Source organism: Cyprinus carpio, chromosome A14, assembly GCF_018340385.1.
Source record: "Cyprinus carpio isolate SPL01 chromosome A14, ASM1834038v1, whole genome shotgun sequence".
NCBI classification, from domain to species: domain Eukaryota; kingdom Metazoa; phylum Chordata; class Actinopteri; order Cypriniformes; family Cyprinidae; genus Cyprinus; species Cyprinus carpio.
Genome location: NC_056585.1, coordinates 22,527,176 through 22,542,711, shown reverse-complemented (window position 1 = coordinate 22,542,711; position 15,536 = coordinate 22,527,176). Strand labels below are relative to the sequence as shown.

The 15,536-nt window shown below is 37.3% G+C and overlaps 1 protein-coding gene across 2 annotated transcripts in view; it reads right to left on the bottom strand.

The window, feature by feature from the left end:
• The window catches only part of LOC109101832 (phospholipid-transporting ATPase IG-like), a 62,085-nt gene extending 52,155 nt beyond the window's left edge, over nucleotides 1-9,930 (bottom strand). For both annotated transcript variants that reach the window (XM_042770257.1, XM_042770256.1), the window contains exon 1: nucleotides 9,378-9,930. In XM_042770257.1, the coding sequence (XP_042626191.1) occupies nucleotides 9,378-9,404 (27 nt within the window). In that variant the 5' untranslated portion in view covers nucleotides 9,405-9,930. The remainder of the gene's footprint in view (nucleotides 1-9,377) is intronic.
• Nucleotides 9,931-15,536: the final 5,606 nt, after the last annotated feature.

The window sequence follows — 15,536 nt, the reverse complement described above, 5'->3', positions numbered from 1 at the left end:
AACAAAAACATCGCCATCCTCCTCTTCTTAACGAGAGTTCTTCTTCGTTATCGTTGTTATCGTTGTTGAACGCCAATTGACGACCGACTTACGTCACTTCCTAGTACACAGTCAGTTCGAATGCAACCCTTTAAATGGCACTGGGAAAATAGTTTGCGCAATATCATCCCAGTACTTTAGTACTGTACATTTAGTTCTGGAACTAAAACGGTGCGAAAGGCCCTAGTGAGGCTAGGAACCGGTTTATGAACATTATTGAGAAACCATCATTTCATTCATTAATCATCATTACAGACATTGTTTCACTTTAAAAACAACACGAAAACAAACTCATTATAGACATTGTTTCACTTTAAAAACAAAACGAAAACAAACTCTATGACTATTTATTTTCTTAATGTCCATTGTAATATACGATTTATCATGTCCCACAGGTACAGAAAATGTTAATAACCTGTATTATTCTCTTTCGAATATCTGAATCTGATCGGTCAAACAAGGCATTTTGCAGTTAAATATTTGTGTATAATGATGGTTTCAATTCATTGTCTGATAAAGATGATTTCCTGCATAACGGTGCAAGTTTTATGCCTTTATTGCTTCACAAATTCTTTTTTCTCACATAAAATATTGTTTAACTCAAATCAATCTCATATCCATTTACTAATCCATTTTTGTACTCATGTAAAAAGCAGTAAAAATGTACAATCAGCCAATCATTAACACAAAATAAAGCCTGACAGTGTGCATTATCTCATACATGTATCAGCATACCCATACTGATCCAATCAAAAGTCCTGTTCTAGACTACTTCCCTCTGCATATTCTTGTAAAAAGTTAAAGGAGCTATGAATGCCATTTCATGTTGTCTTTAGGGACACGTAGAAAAAAATCTGAAACATGTTTTACAACTTGGTCTGTAAAATCAAGCATAGATGCCTAGGCTTTGAAGCTGCTGTTAATCTAAACAAAATTACTTGATTAAGGCTTTTTAAACAATAATGAAGATAAGACAAAGTAATGGTATTGATTAAAATACTTAAATAATAAAGTTCATGAAAATATGATGAGAAGAAAAACATACGATGATGTCAAAAATGTACAAATAATTCATTTAAAAAAAAATCCAACTGTAGTATATTGGGAATTGGCCCACTTAAGCTAAAAGAGCTGAACATGGGTAAACTGAACCGCTTTGCCAGCTGGTTATTTAACTCACTGAAACGTATTCTAATATTTATGAGATGAAACACACATCTTAATTTGAACAAATTAATGTAACAACAAAAATGTTCACTTTGTAACTGTAAGGCTTTCAGGAAAGTGTCTGAAGAAAGATATAAAATCTTGAAACCTCACACCTAAAATAACATAATTATGATATATAAACACTACAAAATGACTACTTTAAAGTCTACAGGGCAAAATACTGCATACAAGCAATACAGAACTCTCTCCAGCTGGCATGTTGGAGGAACAATAGCTCCATAGCTTTAATTTAGGTACTATCATGTCTCCTCCTTTGTATGGATAAACTAATCAGTTTGACTGCACTGTGGCTTTCATCCCAGAGAGAGAGAAAAGGGGGGGGGGCAGAGGAAGGAGTGATGGGAAAAAGGGAGTCGTTCTAGCTACCATTCAACGTCGGATATTTGCATCTAAATGCTGATATGCCGAAAAAATATCTGCATCTCAGCTCTTGTGGCTCTGATGCCATTATCTTTTACTATATATTTAGCATCACTGACTGTAATTACTATTCAATTAATTACAGCAAATTGTGTTTGAAGGGGCAGAGAAAAAGCTAGCTGTCAGAAGAGAGTAACAGCAAAGGAAACTAATGTGCGCTACAGCGCACCCAGGTTGCTGAGGCTACAAGCGGTTTGATTTCTCTGCCTCCAGTGGACTGATGAGAAAGCTCCAGCATGGGCTCATCTGGTTCTCATCGAAGCCCGTTATTTAACCGGGAACTCCAGATGTATGTACGGGTGTGCATCAAGGCCGGGTAATGGGTCCTTTTGCTTTTGCTGTTATAAGTGGAAAGTATCTCTTTTTTGCTTGTAGAAGCAAAAGTACCAATAAACACTAACTCACACTTTCCATTTCCCTCTCACACACTTAGACTTTTCATTATTCTCTTCACACTGCTGCACGAATGCTCTTGGGGTATTGCTGGGAGCTAGGGCACAACACAGGGAATCTCAAGATGAGGCTTTATAAATATATGGATGACAGGAATGTATTTTCAAGTCCACAAGCCTTGGTGACGATATACAGCTGGGAAGGGAGGAATGCTGTGAGGAGAATTTTTAAAAACGAGCCACGTAAATTATTTAAAATGACAAACTGAGAATTCAGCCTTGCTTTTAGAGAAAGACCCGGACACTCCTTGATCTCCAACGGCCTCGCTGTGGCAATAAAACTCTGAAAGCCTGTCTATTATACATGGAAGGTAACGAAGGGATACAACAGGTAGATTTGCACATGCACTTCCATTGCCTTGTCTGTTTTTTGCACCGTTTTCTCTCACCCATCCTGACTCTGATGGGATGTGGGGTTCAGCCTTGTGCGGCTGGCTGCGTTTTCATTATGGGGAGCCAGAGTGCAATGAGAGAGAGAGCAAGAGAAAGAGGGAGAGAAGTAGTAGTAGTCAGCATACGCATTTCTGTCTGCCAGCCAGTTCGGGAGGGACAAGACAAATGGCAGCAAAACGGAGCAGGACTCTAATCAATACATGGCTCTCCTGATGAAACAAGGCCAATAAATCACTGGCCCAGGCAGGCCAATGTGAGCCCCTCATCCTCCGCCACTTACTCTGAAAAGTCCATCGCACCATCAACATGGTTTTCATCGGTAGAACTACCCACCCTTTGCAACAGGTGGTCAGTGACGATTAGTGGCTGTTTGTGATGGTCAGGTGGTTGATCTGAGATGGAGATTAAAATTCTAGCCGGGGATCATTTCTAGGTGGTCAAAACAAATGAAGCCAGATTTTACAACTTTACAATTTTTACAACTTTTACTTGTAATGCTACAAGCTTTCTGAGATAGTGAAGGTAAATGGTCACTGGGCTAGCACAAAGAGTAGCTCAAACAAAATACCATGGACAAGGCTAGCACTAATCTGTTTTGATTAGACGGTGAACTGCATTGTCGAACCATGAGCTGTGCGGTAAAAGAATAAAAACCCAAATAATTGTTTGTAATAGTTAAGCACTTCCCATTATAATATACAGCAAGGCTGGACGGGTTTTTCTTTAGACCAAGGTGCCATATATATAAAAGGTGCCCATATTGACAGTTCAAAGGATGTATCATATTTTGCAATATAGGCTTCTATAAAGCAATGTAAAATAGTGTGTGAACTACTTGCGTACACTACAATTCAAAAGTTTGAGGTCTGTATTATGTAATGCTTTTTAAACAAGTCTTTTAGGCTATGATCAGACTGCAGGAAAATGTGTCAAATCAGATTTTTTTTGATCATGTAATTTCTTTCATTACAGTGTAAACACTTACACACTGTAGATGAATGTGTGTAAAATAAACTAAAGAGCTTATTAAAGTTATCTAGAAGAGCTGTGATGATCCCACTTTATAGCTTGCATGGTTGTTTGATCGATTCTCGCATAACATACAGAATCTTTGTAAACTAACTGCAAGACATTATGCACAGATTCAAAATTAGCACTTATCTGATTTCCACCTGTTTACAGTCACTTGAGACATAATCGACTGGGTTTACGTTTACACGTCGTAAAGATGGACATTTGAAAGACCACATGCACACATTGCCTAGGGAGCGAGAGCTCCTCACAGAGATCATGCACACACACGTGTTGGGTGTTGGGTGAGCTGTGTGACAGCGGTTGCTTTCCAACACCAGGTTCCCTGAGGCCAGCAGCTTCTGTTTATGATGCACTCCTGCATCACCCGGACACCCAAAAACATCCTTTGTAGGCACAGCCAGACGACCGACTGATTAGCAGCTAGAACACACCACAGTGGAAGCAGAGGAGTGGAGCAGGACTAAGTGGCCCTTGCATGACAGTACACCTGACGACTCGGGCAAAGCACGGACAAGACAGCCAATGACGAGGCGTACTGAAAGCCCTTGCTGGGTTCAAAACTTAGCACTGTTGAAAACAATACCATAGAAACTCAGCAGTGATGGGATGTCCTTAAAATTTGAGGTGCTCTAAATTACCTGGCTTGCACAACGAGGAAAAAGCTGGACAGCACATTGACAATGCACATGCAAGCTTTCAATATCTCAGAATTCTGTGGGCCTTGTCCCAGCAATAGTGCTGAGGGACACTGGTTTTAAAAGCCAGCATAAAATGAAAATTCACTCTATCTATTTTGTAAATGACTGTTATAGCTCTTAATGGTAATGTCATACATGTATAGAGGTTTCATTGTGTTTTTTTTTTTTCTTACAAAACAATAAGTCATAACTCAATCTTCCAATGAAAACATCTTCCCCCTGGTGACTACTCCATTTAGTCTGCTTTAACTCTGTCCCTTTCTTAAAAGCTTACATTAATTTGAGTGCAACGCCCACATCTCAAAATCAAATCAACCAATTCCTCAATCTAATATTTTTCCTTTTTGATAATTAATTTTACTTGGATGTATGTCACAATAGGAATGGAACATCTGTCACTACTTTCTTTTCACTGCAACTTTAATCTGAAGGAAAACAGCACTACAATGCAATAAGAAAATAAGATGCAGCCTGATGGGTCACCAGAGTTTGAATCCAGATTCCGGTTATTTCCTAATTTTCCTGTAGCACACATTCTCCCACCCACCCTTTTCATGTATTTCCTGTTGTTGCCACTGCAACAAAAAAAAGCCCAGTGAAATGAAAAAGACGGTAGAAAGAAAAGACAAACATCCCACAAATGTTTCACAATATCAAATTAAAAAAAAAAAAAAAGATTACAGATGGTGAAAAACTGCAGAGAGGAGAGAATAGGAACCCACACACATCAAACATCTGCAGTGTTCTTTGGGTAAGCCACGGTTAATAACATCTGCACAGCTCCATCTTCAGATCTCCTCAGGGGTTTGCTTCAAAGAGGCAAAGTCTTTCCTAAGAGAGCTTCATACGCACCAAAGGAAGCTCTGAATTCATCTGTAACTGGTGAAGAGGAAGGACCTACGAATAAATGAGAAGTGACACAACATAGAGGAATCCAGTCAGACGGGGCCTGACGTACAGTTGATGTGTCAACAGCTACTCTGAAGTCTAACTGAAACCAATCAACTCTGTTTGTTCAGAGAACGTCTGTAAATAATAGGGTTGTGCAATCAATCATACTTTAATCATGATCACAATATCTGCTTCTTATGATTAAGCAAACTTGGCCCACTGATTATTTATCCTGAAAAATGTATACTATAAATAATCGGGATTATCACTTAAACTATTATTGTGCAGCTCTTGTACTCAGGCACTACTATTCAACACGTGAGCAAAGCAACTCTGTCAGAGAACTACAACAAAAGGTGCTTTGCTACAGCAGCTAACTTTTCCGAGAATACAGAGCTAGCAGCACATCAAAAGAGAAGATTCCTGCTCGTACAGCTTACACAGACCTTGACTTTCCAGTAAACAGTTGTCCATGTTATCTGAGAAGAATGTCTTTAAATGAGATGCTGCAATAACAATACTGTCTGCATCACTGACAACAGGTATGGGGGCCACGCAAACATTATTTATGATCCATACAAAAACACACCAAAGCCCATAGTGGGGCAAGAGAATATGTTGACTTGAGTAACATTACAAGACCTGCGAGAATATCAGAGCTTGGTATCATTATATTGGTCTATTACTGCTGGTATCTATAGCGTACACACTGCCAGCAGCATGATTTAGCCTAATGGCACCAACAGTTATTGGAGTTACACTATAAATAGAGACAAGGTAGTAAAGCAGCTCAGCATAAAAGAGGAACAGTGCCACCAGAACTATGTGAACGACCAGTAGAGATGTGCAAAATTTTCAAATTTCCTAGTGGACCTTTTGGTCTTAAGATAGCCATGAATAATTGGTTTCAGGCTGAAACAAAAATCAGCTAGAGGGGTCACAACAAAACAATCACGAACATCTGAGTGTAATGGATAATCAAATATAGGATGGAGATTTGGTTCTGTTTATCAGTTGTTAATGTGGGCAATGCAGTCAAGAATGGAGGCAGATGAACATAATACTGGGTACATTTTTCACAATACGACCCATAACATGCATTTAGAAAATAGAGTGAATTTTTATTTCATGTGGATTTTCACAACAAAATAATTTGTATTACAGAAGGAACTAGGGATGACCTTCTTTAAACTTAACATAGCAATGCTCAATGTTGAGAATCTCCAAAAGATGCATGGCGCGAACACAACAATCACATAAGTCTGGCTCATGTTTACATAGAAAAACAGTGCAGTGTGCATCTAAAGACGCAGATTCTCAGAGAGCGGTTGTTGTACAGCTACTCGATTAGTTGAAGGCCTGCTGCCTACCAGGCCCCCTCCTTTCATGCAAACAACAAATAATTTCAGGTACAAAAATGTTATGAAGGGAAATAGGAGGTAAACTTAGACCAAAGTCTGGCTTATGCAAATAGTACAAGACTAAGTAAGTGAGAATGTGGTTTGCTTATACTGACCCATAAATAACAAATGTTAAGAGTATAATAATATTATGCAAAATGAGGAGAGGCTTAATTTCATACAATCAGCACATTACAAGAAAACAGTTCTGATCTAACAGGCACATTGGTTTATTAATTTAATCTCCCTCATGTTGTTCCAAACCTGAATTGAATTTCTTTCTTCCATGGAAACTTTCATTGCTTTTTTTTTTTTTTTTTTTTTATACTAGGGCTGTGCGATATTGAAGAAAAATGTGATACGTTGTTAAAAAAAATGTGATATTCGATAAGATACGATATTGCTTAAAGTGTGTAAAAAAAATAAATAAAAAAAAAAGAAAGAAATACAAAACTTACAAGCATAGATAAAATAAACATTCAGGTGCAGAAATTTAATAATTAGGTGGTAAAGGGATACTCAACTCCAAAATGAAAATTTTGTCATTAATCACTTACCCCCATGTCGTTCCAAACCCGTAAAAGCTCCATTCGTCTTCAGAAAACAATTTAAGTTATTTTGGATGAAAACCATGAGGCCTGTGACTGTCCCATAGACTGCCAAGTAAATAACAGTGTCAAGGTCCATAAAAGGTATGAAAGTCATCGTCAGAATACTCCATCTGCCATCAAACGTGCAATCTGGGTTATATGAAGCGACAGGAACACTTTTTGTAAGCGAATAAAACAAAAATGATGACTTTATTCAACAATTTCTTTGTCAACACTCTCCTCTGTGTCTCTCCATATCACTGTATGCTGCGTATGCTCTTCTGTATCATCCGTGCCACAAGGATGCACTGTTTTCTTTCAAATCATAGCTAAATAACCCAGATTGCACGTCTGATGGCAGATGGAGTATTCTGACGACGACTTTAATACCTTTTGTGGACCTTGTTACTGTTATTTATTCTCAAGCCTACCGGTTTTCATCCAAAATATCTTAAAATTGTGTTCCAAAGACTAACTGAGCTTATACAGGTTTGGAACGACATGGGGATAAGTGAATAATGACAAAAATTTTATTTTGGGGTGGAGTATCCCTTTAATTAACACTGCATTGTGTTCTCTGTATGAATTAAATTTAGATTAATCTTTGTTATAGCTGTTTTGTTGTTTGATTAACATTAGTGACATATTCTGCAGCACGTATTTATAGGCTGCTGTCCCTTTAAAACCGACTGCACGGTTCCAGTATAATGATACACATCCGATTTCTTTCTCAGTTGTTTACATTCATTTAAAACATAACCGACTTCGTTTATGAGAATGATCATCGAGACGGGTACTGTTTACATAATTCTGTGTGTATGTGTCTGTTCAAACATAAAGAGGAGATACGAATGACAAATTAACTATTCGTGCGCTGTCTGAAACATGTCTGTGTGTGTGTGTGCTTTGCACGTGTGGCAGAACTGAAGAAACGCGGTGCGAGATGCGGCTTGTGCGCGCGCTTCAGGTGTGAGTCAGACAGCAAGAAGAGACAGCAAAGAGTTGTTTTCTGCAACTTATTGCACTTAACTCTTTTTAACATCAAGCAATTCTCTGCTATATGCGTCAAACTAAAACTTTGACCTTTTGCAACGTTTTGATTTAAGTAGCCTATTATTAAAATGATTCAGATATCGCACGCCCTTGCAATATGCATATGTGATATTTACATTTGCGATATTTCGATAATTTCGATATATCGTGCAGCCCTACTTCATACAATAACAGAGAATGATAACTGATGCGATCTCCTTTTGTTTTCAATGGAAGCGCAAGAAAGTCATGCAGGTTGAGAGTGAAATGATGGTGAGGAATTACATGTTTATTTTTGGGTGAACTATACCTTTAAGGATATGGAGTAGATGGTGAATTCATTTGTAAGGGTGAATTACAACAATATTTAAGCACAAATAGAGAGAAATTTGATTACAAGGATTCCCACCACAGCCTAAAACAGCCAAGACTAAAAACCAGGCTTCATCTTAAACCCAGCATTAAACTTCAAGAGCTCCTCCAGCACTGCCCTGGTGCTCTGCAATCATGTGGTAAGAGCAGCATTACTGCATCACGTGCCCAAATAAAATTTGCATCTAAAAGTTTGCGACAGCAACGAAGGGCATTAGGAAATTAATTATTGGATTCAAGTACAACATTTAAAGGGCTTAGCTTGCAAGACTAAGCAGTATTATTTGATTAACACTATCAGCTCAACTTTAAATAATTGGCAGGACACATCTGAACGAGCTGCCTAAAACGTTTATCTTCACCACAGCAGAGGCGACGTCAGCAGTGTCCAAACCCTGCCTCTCCTAACCCTAGATAGCCAACTCAAAATCGTTTGAAACAACTATCAACTTCACACAAAAAAATAAAATAAAACAAAATAAAAAACAAAAACAAAAACACGATTGCTAAAGCCCATAAACTCAGCTTTGAATCGTTAATGTGCGTGGCACGACTCGCTTTGCACCACCTGCTCAGTGTTAACAGGAAGTTGACTGCATAACTAACGTTACATCAACTAACTAATTACAGCTTTGGTGGTGTTGAGAAACTCAGAGCTTTCTGCAGGATGGCTCCCTAGTTTTTAAGTGAACGCTCCCCTTTATGCAAACATTTGAGATGCTTCGCCGACATGCACCCTGTTGTCAGACTCCCGCGGATCATTACTTACAGGCTCGATCACATGTTAAGCTGCGTTTAAAGTAACATGTAGAGTGCCATACGTACCAGTCGGTTGAGCCTCCTCCGTAACATCTTGAATTCTTCTGTCGTCTTTGGTATCTGAAGACACTGTCGAGCCGCTGTTCCTTTTGTTGCAACCAACTAACGTTACAGGCTAGTTGCGCCTGATGATGAGTAAGTTTGCATATATGACGGCAAAATGCGCCCTATTTAGCTATCTACTTTCTAACCTGTTTCCCCTAGCTATATGCAATGCGGCGGTGAAGCTACATCGTTTCCATATTAATTGAATCCTGTCTTCTGTAACCATTCGCATTCTCCTTTTTGGATACTTTGCGCGGCGCTAGTCGCGGGAGCTCCCCACGCGCGGGGTTGCTTCACTCAGCGGCATCCTGTACTCTGTGTGCCCTGTTGCTGAGCCTCCAAATAATTCACCGCATTCGCCTCCCCGCGGTTGACGGACAGCACGCGACTGGAGATTCACGAGGGGAGAAAAGTGATGGCGACCTCTTGAAGGTGCGGATTTCCACTCGTGTGCCGCCGCCCCCTCCTCTCGTTCAGATTCCTGTCAAACACATTTTACTCTTCTAACGCAAGAGCCGCTACGACATCAAGCCCAGCCCCTCGGTGCCGGCATGAGTGCTGAGAAGGTTTCTGGGAAATGTAGTTTTTGTTGAGATTTAATGTTTTTTTTTTTTTTTTTTTTAATTTCTCAAAAGTTCCGCTGAAATTAACGTATGTGAACATGTTTTATTTGTAACGTTTTGCCATTATAAATTAAAAAGATAATAATATAACACTCCCTCATATCCTTCTATATTCTTCACTCCGCACTTCACATTGTAAAAAAGCAAAAACAAACCAAAAAACAATAAAACATATCTATAATTTATATATATATATATATATATATATATATATATATATATATAACAAGGTCAAAGTTACAATTATCATTAGTCATTAAACATTCAATATATTGAAATTCAATTTATTATAATATTAATAAATCTAATATAAAAACATGACATTTATTTTGCAATAAGCTATAAGTTAAGTGTATTCTGTAGTATCATGAGAGTCAATTCATTCACTGAATGTGACATACAGTATAGGTAATAATTTGTCGCATTTTTACATGCATTAAAACACTAACGTGTTTCATGTCGACGATGTGAATCACTGTATCAGTGGCCTAAATCATAACAGACAGTCAATTGTATTGCAGATACATAGGCTGCATGAACTATTAATAACGCTATTAAGTAGGTGGTCCGTGGTCGTGTCTAGGAAGAGATAAAATACAGAAAGTTCTGAATAATTGACGTCCTCTCTCACCCCTTTACTCAGCTGTCTGCTTGTTGATATATTTTGTTATAGCACCACCATGTGGTTCATAATTAGATTGCAAGCCCGTTATATATTTTTAAGATATGTAGAAAGCAGTCACAGTTTTTTTATTTACAATCATGTGTTTTTCTCTGTTATTTATTTATTTATTTTAAACAGAACACTTCAGTCCTCTTCTAAGTAACAGGGATACTGAAATTATGATCTATATTGTTAGAGTTCGAAATTATTACTTGGGTTATGCATAAATATTAAAGCTATCCCATGACTTTTTCCTTTTACCATTGTAAAGGGCTCATTGAAGGGTTCGTGCAAACTTGTGCCTTCATAAACATATTTGTTTTTAACAAGCAGAAGAGAAACAAACTAAAAACAAACTCATTTATTTATATCCATAAACAATCAACAACCCCACAACAATATCATCATCTGCAGAGAGAAACTGTCATTCAGAATACACACGTAATGATGTTTTGTGTTTTATTTCTTTATGTATTTATTCACATTCAATGTCAGTTATGTATTAATATGTTCAGCTAATATATGTTGTTAGATTACTTAAATTTAATTTAGATTATACTTTAAGTATTCACGCAAACATAATCTGTAATGTCTTATGTGAACGTTTGGGGAACTGTTGGGAAAAACATCTGATGTGTAACATTATATTAGATCCACACTTTACAGTTAATAGGCTATATAGGCCATCTGTCTCATTATTGTTAATCTAACAATAAAAGAAAGAGGGAATCTCTTGCTGCTCTTGATTTTAAACTGATTATTCTGTTTTAATAATCAATTTATTTGTAATTAACAGACTAAAGGGATTTTTACATTTGATTATTAGTTTTATTTTATTTTATTTTATTTTATTTTATTTTATTTTATTTTTTACTTGAATGCTTTTGTTTATAGGCTATGTAAAATGAAAAAGGTAATGCATTACCTATTTTTTTCTTATATTGGTTCTACTGTTTTTTGTTTTTGCATCTGTTCTTACTGTATTTATAATAACAAAGATAAAATAAAAAATAGCTATATTGCGATTATTAATATAGTTATTATTATTAAGAAAATAAATGGAGTAAAAGATGCAATGTTGCTGTGATTTTGCTTCGAAACCTTCAGAAAACTTTAACTCGATTGTTCGCAAAATTGACCCTGCTGACTCTGTCGACCTCAAACAGGTGTAGCTCAGCCATTTTTTGTCTGATTCCAACAAATCATACATCGTTCATACATCATTCCAAAGGTCTTGTAATGAAGAATGTGAACATATGAATAACCTTTCTTTTTTTTTGAAAATTTTCTCATTGTGACTTATTTTGTCAGCACAGGTCACACACACACATTTATATATATATATATATACAAAACATTAATATAGGCTATAATATATTGATAAATTATATATTAAAAACTGATATTAATGCAAATAAAACATTATTAAAAGGTTATTAATGAAAAACATTATTAAAAACCCTGAAGAACTACTGTGCAGAACTACTTCCTTCCGCCACAGATTCAAATCTCAGTTTGGCAGTTTTACAGCTGAGCTCAAGCCTCCGATACTAATTCGAAACTTTAGAACTAGTAACAAAGGAATGTTGAGTTGCTTCATTGAAAGCTTATTTTATTACTGCATTAAAAGCAGTGTATTAGAGTCGATTATTATGAGAGAGAGATGGACTGAGCGAGTGTGATTACCTGCATCTGATACAGCATTCATTCTTCAGCTCAATCTCATATTCACAATAAAACATTAGTTTGAATGTCCGCTGAGGAAAGCCATATCTTTGTTGTACTGTCCTTTCATCTGTTAAGGGTAATTCCCCACAGCACTGATGCTCAGTGCATTGTTGGCTGCTTCTTACAAGAGTTGTGTCCCTAGATTGAATGTGCACACTTCGAATTCCACGGACTTCGAAGCGCACAAAGGGCCCTCCGAAGTGTGTGAGATGCTCCGCCTTTGCAGGATTTCCTAATCGCAACACCAGAGGTTCCCGATTACCGTTTTGTCGCATAGCAACGGTGCGAGAGGAGAGCTGACCAGAGGACAATCCTGCCATAGGTGAAGCCAGAATTGCTAATTTTTGTTTTTAGGCCAGGTAAGTTACACTGGTTTGCTGCGTCCTTTGTCGGATTACAACTTTAAATGCAAGTATTGGCTTGGAGCTTACTTGAATAATGTAATGATACATATGAAAAACTACAAAATACACACACACACACATAGCAGGTCAAATGCTGACTGATATCTTACAAAGATGCGATTTTATATAGTTTCCTGTCTTGACCATGGTGATCATATGTAGACAGGTTTGCAGCCCTGATTTTTTAGGCAGGTAAGCATAAAAATAAAACTGTGTATTTAAAAAAAAATAATAAATAAATAAAAATAGAGCATTTGTACAGCTCAATGTTCATTGGCAGCTGTGACAGCTGAACAGTGTTCTGTTTGACCTGTCCGTGTCCTTCAGATGCAGCCTTTGATATAGTTAGCAAAAAATTGTTAATATTCTGACAAAATGATGATACTTTATTTTTCAAAATAATCAGAGGTGGACTGTCAGGAAGTACATTCGTTAAGTATACTTGTACAAATATAAAGAACTAAGTTTTCTTCTCTTTTTTTTTCCTCACAGGACAGCAGCACTACAAAAATATGGTCTTTTACAACATGATGCATTGTTGTAGATTAAACTTCCCAACAGTATATTTAGTAGGCAACTTTAAATTTAATAACCTTGAACATATTCAGAAGTAAAATGCAACACACACAATAGTGCAACAGTAATATTAAAGCAAAATCATCCTGACGAATTCTTTTTCAGAACAATAATGTACATACCTTTACTTTTACTCACACTACCTTAAGTATATTAGAGAATGCAAAATAATACTTTTACTGGAATTTTCATTTTTGGGTGAACTATCCCTTTAGCGAACGTTTTAAATATGACTAGTAGTTTTTTCCCAATTTGGTATTAGTAGTTACTAAAAGTCGTTTACTAAACTACCTCACAGTGCTGCACTGACAGTGCTGCAGGATCTTCTGAGAAGTGAACGGCAACAGTGATGGGGTGCCACAATCCAGACCCTGGTTTTTCTTTTCTGTCTGCCAGTGGTACATCATACAGAGTGGTCTCCAGAGTGTTTGTCATGCCTCGTTCCACTGTCCACCGCATTGTCCTCCGCTGAGGAGGTGCTGGCCATTCACCAAGAGATTTACTTCCTGAAGACCCCAGAACACATGGAGGCAGGGCTGGGCTCAAAACTGATGTTGTTTTCTGATGTTAAACCTAAGCTATGTTGTAAACAGTTGTAAAAAGTACTTTCAATATTTTATAGAACATTTGTTTTTAATGTGTAAAAAAACTTATTTACAGGACAAAAAAAAAATAATTATAAACTGTATTAAAAAAATAACAATGTACATAATTACTTCTCTTTTATTTAAATATGAATATGCAAAACAAAAATACAAAATTTAAAGTAGCTACTCAGGTTCATTTACAAATAAATTACGCAACAAAAATGAATAATGTATACTTATTTCATTTTTAACTAACATCACAAAAATAAACTACAGAAATTAGGTTGTTTCATTGACAATGTGACACTTAAAAAAAGATATTGAAAAAAATTAATGTACCCATTTTTTCCACTGCTTTCTCTTGCCTAATAGAGAATGGCTAATAAATAATGTATTTGTTAAGCATTCTCTCAAGAACAGAAAACAGTCTGTCCATTCTCTCCCTGCTCTCCTGTGCTCTTCTCTCCTCTGTCTCTCTGAAGTTTAATATCCTCTCTGAGCAGCTCCACCAGCTTCCACTCACACTCTCACCTGTCCCAGGACACTTGCAATCCTAAGGAAGAGCAAATAAAACATGCCTGTTAACAACAACAGCACAATGAATTTCAGCAAAAATGTCTATTAACTTGCTTACTTTTTATTTTTTAAGTCTTTCCCCAGCAGGCTTGTTTTCTCCAGAATAGTACTAAAATAAGAGAAAATGGAAACACTTATGAAAAATATAAAGACAGGTTTGCAATCTTAACATTAGAAAATATGACACAGCAGGACATGCATACAAAATGCTGAAGTACTAAAGTTTTGTAAAGAGGTTGTCTTATTGTTTCTGGGCTTTGTATTAAAAAAAAACAAAAACAAAAACACTTTAACACTTTCGCTAGGTATTTGAGTAAATGAAAACACAATACTTACATTTTAATGTGAATTCCCCCAAAGAACTCTGACCCGCTGTGTTCTTTGAATATAAACACCGTCGTCACCTGCGCGCAAGAGATTCTGGGATATGGTAGGGTGCGAAGTGTCCATCAGATGTATACTTCCAGTTCCAAACGGGATATATCGCCCTCCTTAGGGCACTTCGGAGTGAAAAAAATAATGGCCGCCATTTTGAAGGGTCGTTTTAAACCAAAGTGCTCATAACTGGCCACTTCAAAGGGCCCTTCGGAATGAAGGATTTCGAAGGGTACAACTGATGGACACTTCGGGCTCCCATGATCTTTTGCAGATTCTTTGCATGATGACGGCGCCACCGTGTGTGCACGGGATGATGATGCAGAAGGGCACTTCAAGAAAGAGTTGTTTGGTCCCCTACACCCTTCTACCCTTTGAAGTTCTCACTCCGGAGAGTAAACCATTTGAAGGGATTAGGGATTAGGGCATAGGGATGAGCCCTTCCAAATGGAATGCAGAGTTTATTTTCCTGGGAAATGGAGGGTGCATTTGAAGTGGCTTTCGAAATATGTTGCGCCGCGGTGACACAATCGGCCTTGGAATGCAGTCTTCCGAGGGTGCATTCTGACTTTGGGACAGGTTATGTT